General features: G+C 36.4%; 1 protein-coding gene across 3 annotated transcripts in view; it reads left to right on the forward strand.

Moving 5' to 3' along the window:
- The window catches only part of MYCBP2 (MYC binding protein 2), a 377,400-nt gene that overhangs the window by 127,984 nt on the left and 236,207 nt on the right, over positions 1-13,209 (forward strand). For 2 of the 3 annotated variants that reach the window (XM_037800441.1, XM_037800439.1), the window contains 2 exons: positions 331-450; positions 1,413-1,494. In XM_037800441.1, the coding sequence (XP_037656369.1) occupies positions 331-450; positions 1,413-1,494 (202 nt within the window). Of the gene's footprint in view, positions 1-330; positions 471-1,412; positions 1,495-13,209 lie in introns of all 3 variants that reach the window. The other variant, XM_037800440.1, reaches the window with a different exon arrangement.

Here is a 13,209-nt window from a genome sequence, read left to right on the forward strand (position 1 = left end):
CCATGTAAACATTTAAAATGTTGGTATTTCTGTAACTTAATGACCCATTTACATTGCATAACAGGTTAGTTTACTAGGTTTTATCCTTAACCTAATCTTCTCTCTGATTTTATTGATTAGTGATGTTTGCAAACAGCAGTATAAAGTACAGTATATCTTTTCAAAAATTGCTTCGTTGCAGGTAGATTCTTGATCTTTCACTTCTAACAGCTGCAGATTCTTCTTGCTTGTTCCTTTTAACATTTTCCTCTTCTTCTTCAATAATGAACTGATTTAAATTTTTACTTTAAAGATGAATAATGGCTTAATTACAAATTATAACACTTACAGATGGAAGTGGAGAAAGAGGAGAAAAGGATGCAAGTAAAATCACAACATACCCTCCAGGCTCTGTGAGATTTGACTGTGAGGTTCGGGCAGTACAAGTCAGCTGTGGATTTCACCATTCAGGTAGCAGCTGGAACTTTAGGGTATAACTGCATTTTTACAATTGTGGTAAATAACTTTGTTGTTTAGCTTTTATGAATGTAGTCTGTTAACAGGGTTTTAGAAGCTATAGTGTGACAATATCTCTCATATATAAAAGCTTTGTACTTATTACAGAATCTCTCTTAAAAACTATTGTTTGATGGAATAGGTACTTTTCCAAAGAACTGGTTTCTGGTTCTATCTTCTGATAGACTTATTTTACAATTCTATGTGAATTTAATTGAAGAAAATCCTGAAGATGAAGTAATTCCTAAAATCTCTTTCAACTCTAGAATTCTGTGATTGTTAATCACCTAGTCCCATATTTTGTTAATGTTCAACTAGAAATATGATATCAACAAATTTATTTTCTTAAAACGTAGAAAAGAATTACATATTTGTAAATTGTTGACATTTGGGTTATATAGCTTAGTTTTTAACTATTCACACTTTATAAAAGTAAAATGTTAAATTTCTTCTGTGATGCTTAATATATTTATTTATTTGATAAGGCATCGACAGATATTAAAATTCTGGCATTGCATTGATGTTTGCCATAATTGTGCAGAACTTAAACTCATCTGCTACCTGTGTAATTATCCTAGATATTAAAGAACTGTATATTTTATATGAAGTTGCTCATTATTAAGATTTTACAGTTGATATGGATAAGTGTTTTCTAATGTTCCTAATTATTAAATGACATTTATTACAGTTTTAAAGTATGTATTCTGAAAAATGTTATGCATTTTTGTGACCTACAAATAATATTTTTCAGAGATAAAATTACATTTATTTCTTATTAAATATAAATTTGTGCTCCCATTGCCTATTTTTCATGTCTTTACATTTTAAATACTGAAATTTACACTTCTTTCAGTATGGTTATGAGAAGTATGTAAAATGCATTTAATGAAAAAATAAACAATGTACTTTGGTTTCAGTGGTTTTAATGGAAAATGGAGATGTCTATACATTTGGATATGGACAGCATGGGCAACTGGGACATGGAGATGTGAATTCCAGGTACTCTGACTTTTTTTTTTTGTCAAGATACTGGGTTTTTTTTTCCCTCCCCCTTCTTTTCCTTTTCTCCTTCGCTTTTCTTTCTTTTCTGCTTTTTTTTTTTTTTAAAGATACATCTTTATAGGATTATAATAGTTTTTATACCACTGTTTTGTAAATGTGGCTCACGAATTACTGGGTTGTTCCTGAATTTGTGATTTTGCTTTTGTGAGTGTAGATGATTCTGTAGTTTCAAGGATAGTTGATTTACATTTTATGTTTTAAATATAAGACTGATTATGGTTATCACAAAATTCCACTGCATTCTTAACAATTATTATCTTTTAAGAGGTTGTGTGTGGCAACAGAAAAGACAATGAATATACAGAAATTGCATTTTTAAAAAATAAGCAATACATTCAGTCGTTTTCCTTGATATTGTCTGTTCTGAAATTTTGTTAAATATTAACATGGAGTCATTGAAGCTTTTGCTTACTTTTCACACAAAACTTAGTAGCTTCTCTGATGGACTGTTTTCACTTATCCAGCATCTGTAATACTTGTGATAGAGACTACTAGACTTTTCCTAGTATCCATTCTTCCCTACTTCATTTGGTAGTACAGTTTTAGTTGGGGAAATGAACATGCAGCTAAAGACTTTGTAACCCAGCCTCCTTTGCACCAAGATATGGACTAATATGATGTGTTCATTGGAATCATGCTGTGAAAGGGAAGACGAATATCCCTCCATTTCTCCTTCTCCCCTCCTTGCTTGCTGGGCAATGCATGTATGGTGGCAGGAACTGGAGAAATTACTACAGAGACCATAAGTTGGAGACCATATATTGAAAATGACAGCACTACAGGTAGAAGTAGCGTGGGTCCCTAGTACCATAGAACTTCATTATGAGCTCCTTACCTTTGGACTTTTACCAGAGAGAAAAGGAAACTTTTATCTTGTCTAAGTCCCTGTTACTTTGGCTTTCATTACAGCAGCTGAATCCTTATCCTATGTAATACAACTTTTGGTTGAAAGTAACAGAAAATCCATCTATTTTTAGTTCAGGTACTCTAAGAAGAAGATGCCAAGACAGGATTAGACACCCGAAGAATTTATTGAGGACAACTCTTGTGAAGGATAAAGGGGAAAAGAGCAGGAAAGCCTTCAGACACAATGTAGAACTGACACCCATGAAAGGAAGTGGGAAGGAAGGACATTTGGGTAGGAAGCATCTGTAGACTACAAGATTCTGGTAGAGAGAGAATTTCAGCCAGGCCAGTGGGGTGTCCTAAGCCAAGGTTGCCCTTGGAAGAGTTCCACATTGGGTCAGGAATGATCCAGCATTAAATACCTCTGCCAGTCACAGACTGGGATCATCCCCAGGAAGAATGGCATCATGGATCCAACATGGCATCTGGGGCTGCCAGTCATCTATGATTCTTGCAGCATGTTGTCTTGAAGGCACAGTATACTTCTAGGGCTGCCGTAGCATTATAAGCAGGCTTATTTACCATGTCTGGAGAGATGTAGGGCAGCTTCAGGACAGACTTGACTTAGCAACTCAATTTGCCACAAGAACCCAATTTCTTTCTGACTCTCCACACTGCCTTATTCTCTGTTGTAATCACAAGATGTCAATCAACATGAGCTATGTGATTTCTCATTCACATACATTGAAAGAAAGAGAGCTTCTCTTTCCCTAATCATTAAACAAAATCCAATCTTTTTTACTTTGTTTTAGACCCACCCCTGTAACTGTGGCAAGTATGGGATTATGCCATTTGGTAAGGATCAGTGATTCTGAACTCTTGTCACATGGTAAAATCACAGGGGGAACTTTAAAAAATACCGTATCTTGATTCCACGTAGAATTTTTAAGAGGGTGCGGGCATAAGAATTTTTCTAAAAGGTCCCAGATTCTGATGTGCATCAGGTTGACAACCACTGTCCATTCCCAGAGCTGGTGGCAGGTGGGCAGGAGCAGATCTATTCACTCTGAATATACAATGAAATGATGAATTTAACTATGTCCTTAGTTACTATGATGAGTTTGTTGTTAATAGTGAAGAAGAGTCAATTGAGATATCATTGAGTTGAACTTTTCCCTTGAAAAATACAGGTACACCTAAAAATGACAGTATTGTGCAGAAGTTGTAAACTATCCACAATCTCAATGACAACTATATACTTGAAAGAAAGCAAAGAGTCCTTTGGCAGAAATTACTACTTTGTCAAATATCACTGTTGGAAATGACATTAATATCAATTGTTGGCAGAGTTGAGCGATTAGTATTACAGATGTAAGAAGCTAGCAGGTGTTTTGCTTTGCAGTTTAATACAGTCACTGATATTCAGAGGCTGAATCAGGGCTTGTGAGAAGAACTTGGCAACCTTGTTTGTTTTTCACTGAGACTCATACCACAGAAGAAGAGCATTTTCTGTTATCATCATCATCATTATTATTTAGGTGGTGATTATTTTGCAAGTTATGATATAAACTGGGAAAGGCCCATTGCAATTAGGAATGATAGAGCAGCAAGGAGGGCACTGCTTTACCAGTCAGAATTTGCACTTGGATATGATTCCACAGAATCATGAGAATCATGGCTATAAATCAGATCTTGTCCTCAGTAATGCTATCTTAATTGTGCAATATATGAAGAATTAGCAGGTGCACATATGAGCTTTTAAAATGAGTTGAGCCAAAAACATTGCTTTGTAGTATTGATTATACCAGTGGGCACTAATTTCTAGTGACTTTCTCAGGTAGCAATATCACAGCAACACATTCAGTAAATTGAATAGCTTAAATTTATCATCTTCATGAAATTTGATAGCTTTTAAAGTTGAAGATAAATTACCAGGTTTTCTTAAGATCAAACTCCAATGGAGTTTGCATAAATGCTCTAAGCCATTCTTTTCCAACATGTAATTCCCATTATGTGGGACCCATTTTCTGCTGCTGTCCCATTTAATTGAGGTGTAACTGGAAGGCTTGATTCCATGTGTTGTGAGCAGAGCTAAACTGGATAATCCAGTGTAATAATACTTACACACTATGCCTAGTAGATTAAATAAAAATCAGTCAAAACCTTTTCTGTCTTAGGTACTCCAGTTACTCTGTTTGTCTGCATCAATGTGGGTCTTGGGAGATAATATCAAAGAACTATGCCATTAATTCAGATAGGAATTGGTCACTTACATAGAGTAGCAATTCTGGGAGGAACAAACTCCCTAGAGTTTGTTTACTCAAGCATATTAACTATAACCAAGCAATACCTCTATAGATATTTAGTTGACATAAAGTGTAGAGTTGGAGGGTAGTTTTGAAAAGCTCCTAGTAAGCAAACACTATTAACTGAAATTGTATAACACATGAATAATTGAGATTGATATAAGAAATACTGTAGCCTGCATGATGATGAAAGTAGAAAAATGTCACTGAACTCTCTTTATTTGAAGTGTCTTACTAAAATGATTGTGTTTAGACTCTAGGTTGAATCGTGATTCTATCACTTAGCTGTATGACCTTAGCCAAGCTACTTAACTTTCCTGCAATTTATATTCTTCCTCCATTAAATGTGAGTAAGTATATCTCTCTCAGAAGGTTATTGTGAGAATTCAATGAGATAATGCAAGTAATTGAGTTAACACAAGAGTCTAGCTCATAGTAAGTGCTCAGTAAATGTCAACTATTGCTATTTCTGCTTTTATTAATGTCAAAGAGCTTTTATACATTCACTCATGACATTATTCTACGAACTCTTTCTTTTTCTTTTTTTTCTTTTTTTGGTTTGTTTTGTTTAGTGCATTCCTAAATTTCTGAATCCCAAATTCTTTTACCATTTTCAGTAAATATGAACCTGGAGATTGGGAAAAAGTCCACATAGTTTAGATGCTTTTATTCTTCTTTTCCAGTAACTACTATAAGGTCTCTGTTTTCATCTTTGTTCTAGTTTGCTAATGCTGCCAGAATGCAAAACACCAGAAATGGATTGGCTTTTATAAAAGGGGGCTTATTTGGTTACACAGTTACAGTCTTAAGGCCATAAAGTGCCCATCAACAAAGGGTATCTTCACTGGAGAAAGGCCATTGACATCCGGAAAACCTCTGTTAGCTGGGAAGGCACATGGCTGGCGTCTGCTTGCTTCCAGGTTGCGTTTCAAAATGGCATTCTCCAAAATATCTGCATCAGCTTCCAATGGACATCTTCAAAATTTCTGTCTCAGCTCCAGCTAACTATGAGCGCCTTCTGTCTGAGCTTATATAGTGCTCCAGTAAACTAAATAAGGCCCATGCTGAATGGGCAGGACCACGCTTCCATGGAAATTATCTAATCAGAGTTATTACCTACAGTTGGGTGGGTCACATCTCCATGGACACTGAACCAAAAGGTACCAACCCAATCCACACTAATACATCTGCCCCCACAAGAATGCATTAAAGAATATGGCTTTTTTTTCTGGGAGACATAAATATACAAACTGGCACAATCTTCTTCTTACTGTACTATCTTCCTTCTGTACTAATATGCTATATACAATCATAGTGTCTGGAATCAGACCAAAGTTCAAATTCTCACTTCACCTCTTACCAACTATGTGACTGTAATTTCTTTAAGCTTTAGTGTTCATATTCCACAGGATTGTTGCAAGATTAATAATGTAAGTGCCTGCGTGCACATATGTTTGCACACACACACACACACACACACACACGTAATTTTTATTCTGTTCTTCCTGTGTTTTCCAGGAAAATGGGTTCACTGGTATCATGGAAAAATTCTAAGAGTATGTATTAGAAGACCTGCCACCAGCTTTGGGGAAAATTCTTTAACCTTTTCAGTTCTACCTAGAGACTTATTTTTTTGTATACATTTTATGCAAACATGCTTTGTCAACTGCAGAATGAAAATGGTATATGAACTCTCCCTTAAATTCTTTGTTTAAACTGAACTGCACACTTTTCTGACAGCTGAATTGAATACTCCTCTGAGGGCATTAGTTCACAGTATAGCCCTGTGAAGACGGTAATTGTTCATTTGCTAAATCCCTTTGGACCTCAGAATTGAAAATCACATACAAATTCCTAGCCATATTACTGCACCGTCAAGTTAAAAAAAAAAAAAAATAACTGCTGTTTTTGAAGCATGACCATTTTGCTTTGCTTCCTTTATATTACCTTCCAGTGACTGCATTTCATTCATTGAAAATTTAGCATCTGATTCACAGTGTTTTCTCATCCTGCCTTGTCACAACAGTGAGTGACTTCAGTATGCACATGAATGATCCAATACAATATTTTTTTCTTGACACCGTAATATCTAGGGAATTTTACTTCTACATTCATGGTGGGCCTTCCCATGGCCACACCTTGGATCTAGCACAATTCCACTCTGAATTATCCCATTCTCTGATGACAACTTTTTCTGTCACTTAGCCCTACTTTACTTGCCATTTGAATTGGTCAGTACTTCATTCCCTACAGCCATCTACTTTATCATTCTTTTTCATTTCCTACCCAGGTTAGAGATTGTTAATCTCTTCACCTACACTCTTAGCAATATCATCATTTTTCTCACATTTGTGGTCCTAATGCTATGGCATGGCCGAACTTCAAGCATGAATCAATCTGCCTTTGCTGTGTCTTCTACACCTAGGCTACTGGGGGGAAAAATCACACAAGGGTTCAGATTATTACATAATCCCTAGATTCAACTGATCCCTCTACAATGGGCATTAATACCCCTCTTTGTTAGTTTTTAGCTATTTAAGACCTTTTGAGAACTTTTTGAAAGATATGGACTTTCTCTCCTGAAAAATAGATATAAGAATATGCACATAAAAGTTTGCTTATAACTTGAGAGGTTTCACAGAACTCCTGAAGCTCACAAATGGACTTCCTAGATTTCCTTTGGATCTAAATTAAAATCTCCTGATATTTATTTATGTGTTCCATTCATAACCATTCCTTTTTTCCCGTCTTCAAACTCCCGTGCCTGGTCACCTATTTCCTTAGCACATAACCTCTATTCTTCACATCACAGCAAAAATAACAACCATTGGATGGGAAATTCTTCAACCCATCAACTGTACAAACCTGCATCCATACCACTTCTTTGCTTCTTCACTCATGTTATAGTGAAAGAGAGACCCCTCAACTTATCTAAGATTAACTTTTTTGTTCATGCTGTAAAACTCACTTGCTACATTTTCCTTATGGATCTAGTTCTGTTTCTTGTCTTCTCTCTGACCTGTATCTTTATCATCCTAATCTTTACTTGCTCTTATAAAGTTATCATTTTAAAAAGAACAGAGCATCTCCTTCAGCTTCATTTTCCTTTTAGCTGTTAGTTCTCTTTTTTTTTCCACTTTAGTTCTAGGATTCTAGAAAAAGTTTTCCATATTCCCTGATCCCACTGTTAACTTTTCATCTGCTGTATGCGGTATCCACCAAAGATACTTCCTATTTGCTAAATCCAGTGGTCACTGTATTTCTTTCTAGGGCATTTGGCATGTGCATTATGTTTCTCTTTCAATGACTGTCTGCATACCACATTTCCCCAAAGTTCTTCCTTCCTCTCTGTTATGCCCTCCATTTATTTCTGTGAGCTCTTCTTCCTCTATTCATACGTTAAGCATTGGAGAGGACTCTTAAGGAAAACTAGGATCTCTTGTTTTCTTTTTTTTTAATAATTCAATTTTATTGAGATATATTCACATACCATGCAGTCATACAAAGCATACAATCATTGTTCACAGTACCACCACATAGTTGTGCATCCATCACCAAAATTAGTTTTTGAACATTTTCGTTACCACACACACAAAAGTAATAAGAATAAAAATTAAAGTGAAAACAAACAAACAAAGTAAAAAAAAACATTGAGTACCTTTTTTTTTGCCCCTGTTTTTCTACTCATCCAGCCATACATGGGACAAAGGGAAGTATAGTCCATATGGCTTTCCCAGTCACATTGTCACCCCTCATAAGCTACATTTTTATACAATTGTCTTCAAGATTCAGGGGTTCTGGGTTGTAGTTTGATAGTTTCAGGTGTTCACTACTAGTTATTCCAATTCATTAGAACCTAAAAAGGGTCATCTATATTGTGCGTAAGAGTGCCCACCAGAGTGAACTCAGCTTCTTTTGGAATCTCTCAGCCGCTGAAACTTATTTCATTTCCTTTCACATCCCCCTTTTGATCAAGAAGATGTTCTCCATCCCATGATGCCGGGTCTAGATTCCTCTCCTGGAGCCATATTCCACATTGCCAGGGAGATTCACTCCCCTGGGTGTCAGATCCTACATAGTGGGGAGGGCAGTGATTTCACCTGCCAAGTTGGCTTAGCTAGAGAGAGAGGGCCACATCTGAGCAGCAAAGAGGCATTCGGGAGGAGGCTCTTAGGCACAATTATAGGCAGGCCGAGCCTCTCCTTTGCAGCAACAGTCTTGCCAAGGGTAAGTCCTTTGGTAGAGAGTTCAGACCATCAAACCACCAGTCCCCTATGTCTGTGAGCAGCACATTGGTAACCATCGAGGTGGGGAAGCCTGACACCCCAGCATTCTCCACCAGCTCCTCAAGGGGGCTCTGCATATTTTTTTCATTGTTTTTTTTTTTAAATTAACTCTTTTTTTTTAAAATTAACTATGTCAAAAAAAATTTTTTTTAAATGCAATAAAAAAACATTTCAAACAGACCATAACAAGGGAGTAAGAAAAAGAAAATTAACCTAAAATAACTACTTTACTTCCAACATGTTCCTACTCTACCCTAAGAAAATAACCTAATATAGCAACATTTCTGTGAACTTGTTCCTACCATACCCACCAGAAATTAGCAAACCTATAGTCATTCCTGGGCATTCCCAGTATGTAAAATTTACCCACGATAGCTTATCTGTTCTTATTGGGTTATCATTCCCCCTTCATTAATTGGTCTCTATTGCTCGTTTGTCTACATTCTACATTATAAACCATTTATTTTTCATTTTTCAATGTTCACATTAGTGGTAGCATGCAGTATTTCTCTTTTTGTGCCTGGCTTATTTCGCTCAGCATTATGTCTTCAAGGTTCATCCATGTTGTCATATGTTTCACAACATCGTTCCTTCTTACAGCCGCGTAGTATTCCATCGTGTGTATATACCACATTTTATTTATCCACTCATCTGTTGAAGGACATTTGGGTTATTTCCATCTCTTGGCAATTGTGAGTAATGCTGCTATGAACTTTAGCGTGCAGGTTTCTGTTCGTGTCACTGCTTTCAGATCTTCTGGGTATATACCAAGAAGTGCAATCGCTGGATTGAAGGATAACTCTCTATATAGTTTTCTAAGGAGCTGCCAAACTGACTTCCAGAGTGGCTGAACCGTTATACAGTCCCACCAACAATGAATAAGAGTTCTAATTTCTCCACATCCTCTCCAGCATTTGTAGTTTCCTGTTTGTTTCATGGCAGCAATTCAAATTGGTGTGAGATGGTATCTTGTTGTAGTGTTAATTTGCATCTCTCTAATAGCTAGTGAAGCTGAACATTTTTTCATGTGTTTCTTGGCCATTTATATTTCCTCTTCAGAGAACTGTCTTTTCATATCTTTTGCCCATTTTATAATTGGGCTGTCTGTACTATTGTCATTGAGTTGTTGGATTTCTTTATATATGCAAGATATCGGTCTTTTGTCAGATACATGGTTTCCAAAAAATTTTTCCCATTGAGTTCGCTACTTCTTCATCTTTTAGACAAATTCCTTTGAGGTACAGAAAATTCTAAACTTGAGAAGTTCCCATTTATCTATTTTTTCTTTTGTTGCTTGTGCTTTGGGTGTAAGGTCTAGGAAGTGGCCGCCTAATACAAGTTCTTGACAATGTTTCCCTATGTTATCTTCTAGGAGTTTTATGGTACTGTCTTTTATATTGAGATCTTTGATCCACTTTGAGTTAATTTTTGTGTAGTGTGTAAGGTAGGGGTCCTCTTTCATTCTTTTGGATATGAATATCCAACTCTCCCAGTCCCATTTGATGAAAAGACTGTTACGTCCCAGCTCAGTGGCTTTGTGAGCCTTATCAAAGATCAGACACCCATAGACCTGGGGGTCTATCTCCACATCCTCAATTCAATTCCATTGATCAATACATCTATCTTTGTGCCAGTAACATGCTGTTTTGACAACTGTGGCTTCATAATAAGCTTCAAAGTCAGGGAATGTAAGTCCTCCCACTTCGTTTTTCTTTTTTAGAGTGTTTTTAGCAATTTGAGACATCTTCCCTTTCCAAATAAATTTGATAACTAGCTTTTCCAAGTCTGCAAAGTAGGTTGTTGGAATTTTGATTGGGATTGCATTGAATCTGTAGATGAGTTTGGGTAGAATTGACATCTTAATGACATTTAGCCTTCCTAAGCATGCACATAGGATATTTTTCCATCTTTTAAGGTCCCCTTCTATTTCTTTTAGTAGAGTTACGTAGTTTTCTTTGTATAGGTCTTTTACATCTTTGGCTAAGTTTATTCCGAGGTACTTGATTTTTTTAGTTGCTTTTGAAAATGGTATCTTTTTCTTGAGTGTCTCTTCACTTCATTCACTTCTAGTGTATAGAAACATAACTGACTTATGTGCGTTAATCTTGTATCCTGCTACTTTGCTAAATTTGTTCATTAGCACGACAAGGATGCCCGCTCTCACCACTGTTATTCCACACTGTGCTGGAAGTGCTAGCTAGAGCAATCCAGCAAGACAAAGAAATAAAAGGCATCCAGATTGGAAAGGAAGAAGTAAAACTGTCATTATTTGCAGATGATATGATCGTATATCTGGAAAACCCTGAGAAGTCGAGGATACAGCTACTAGAGCTAATAAATTTAGCAAAGTAGCGGGATACAAGATTAATGCACTTAAGTCAGTAATGTTTCTATATGCTAGAAATGAACAAAGTGAAGAGATACTCAAGAAAAAGTTACCATTTTCAACAGCAACTAAAAAAAATCAAGTACCTAGGAGTAAACCTAACCAAGGATCTCTTGTTTTCTACCTTCTTGCTTAAGCAAGAGAGCTTTCTTGTCCCATGCATTTGCCAAGTCTAGTCAGTTCTGTTCCTTACATAACTATAAGGAATTCAGGTGTGTATTCTGTGGCACAGAATTCATCCATTCCTTTTAATCCACACTGTTCTAGTTCAGGCCTTCATCATGACACATCCAGATCCCAGTTGGTAGTCTTGTGTCTTTCTAATCCATTTTCCATTGCAGTCTGAATGATCATTAAAAAGAATAAGAAGTATACGTGTATATGTAGATAGATAGTCTTGTTACTCCCCTCTTTCAAATACTTTGACTCCTCATTTTTCTCAGAATAAAATCTAATTTCTTGAACATGGGTTGCATGATATTTCACATTTTATAAAATAACCCTGATTGTGCCTCCATTCTCAGCTTTTGGCACTCTCCTCCTCCATTATTGATCCTGAGTAATAATGATCTACTGTCAGTTCCTGAATGGTCATGTTTCCTTTTACTTTTGAGCTGTTGTGCTTACTGCTCCGTCTTCCTGAAATATCCTTCTCTGTATTCTTCATTTGACTATTTCCTACCAGTATATCAGATCTTAGCTTAGATGTCACTTCTGGCAGGAAAGCTTCCATAACGTTCTTCCTTCAGTCTAGGTTAGATTTGCATCTAATGTTCTTCCATTTAATCCAGTATTTCCATCATCATAGCGTTTACTGTACTAAATGGTATTTACTTCTTGACTAAATTTAGTACATTCAGGCTCTGTGAGAGCAGGGACTCTTTCTTGCTCGCAATTGTATTCTCATCATCTAGTACAGTGTCTCATATATAGAAGATATATCAGTGAATATTTGTGAATGAGGAATATGACTGATGAACATGCTGGTGGGATAAATACAGTGTGATATAGTATCACATAGGAATGGCACGTTAAAAGTTATAATCCCTGCCTCAAAGACATCTAGTCGGAGGATCAAGTAAATGTAATGTTATAAATGTAATGTGGGCATTAATTCTATGAGAATCTCAAAGTTAATACACAAAGTGGTTACCTAGCACATACTAGGGAGGGGTCAAGGAAGACTTATTAGAGGTGGTGTTCTTTAGTTTATTCTTACATTGAATGTGATTTAACTAAGTGAAAAAGATAATAAAGGTCATTCTTGGAATAGGAATCTCAGAATTTTCATAGGCATAGAAAGAGGAATAAACAAGGCTTTTTCAGAGAATTCCAAGTGGATCAGTGTATCTAGGGCTTTTAAGTTGTGGAGTTGTTACAAATGAAGCTAGAAAATGGTAAGGATCCAGATTGTGAGGAATCTTGTATACTCTGTGAGAGGATTTAGATTTTAGTCTCAAAGAATTGAAAAAGCCTCCTGTAGACTACAGGAACAGCATAATCATATTTTTATCTTAGAAAATTAATTCTACCCATAGCTTAAGGAATGGATTGGGTGGAAGGAGGGTAGGAATACTGGTTATTGTTTAAGTTGGAAACTAACTAAGGAAGTGCCGGTGGGAGTGGGGAAAGTAGAAATGATTTAGTTTGGATAATGCAGAGTAAGGGAAAGGGTGGTCAGGGATGACTTAAAATCCTTTCTTCAATAAATGGAGGAGAAATGGATTTTAAATGAGTCCAGTTTTGGATATTAGACTTTGAGGAGCTGTCCATTAGGAAGTCAGCCCTCTGGTTCTGGAGACTTGGGCTGGAGATATGGACTTGGGAA

Source organism: Choloepus didactylus, chromosome 12 (assembly GCF_015220235.1).
Source record: "Choloepus didactylus isolate mChoDid1 chromosome 12, mChoDid1.pri, whole genome shotgun sequence".
NCBI lineage: Eukaryota > Metazoa > Chordata > Mammalia > Pilosa > Megalonychidae > Choloepus > Choloepus didactylus.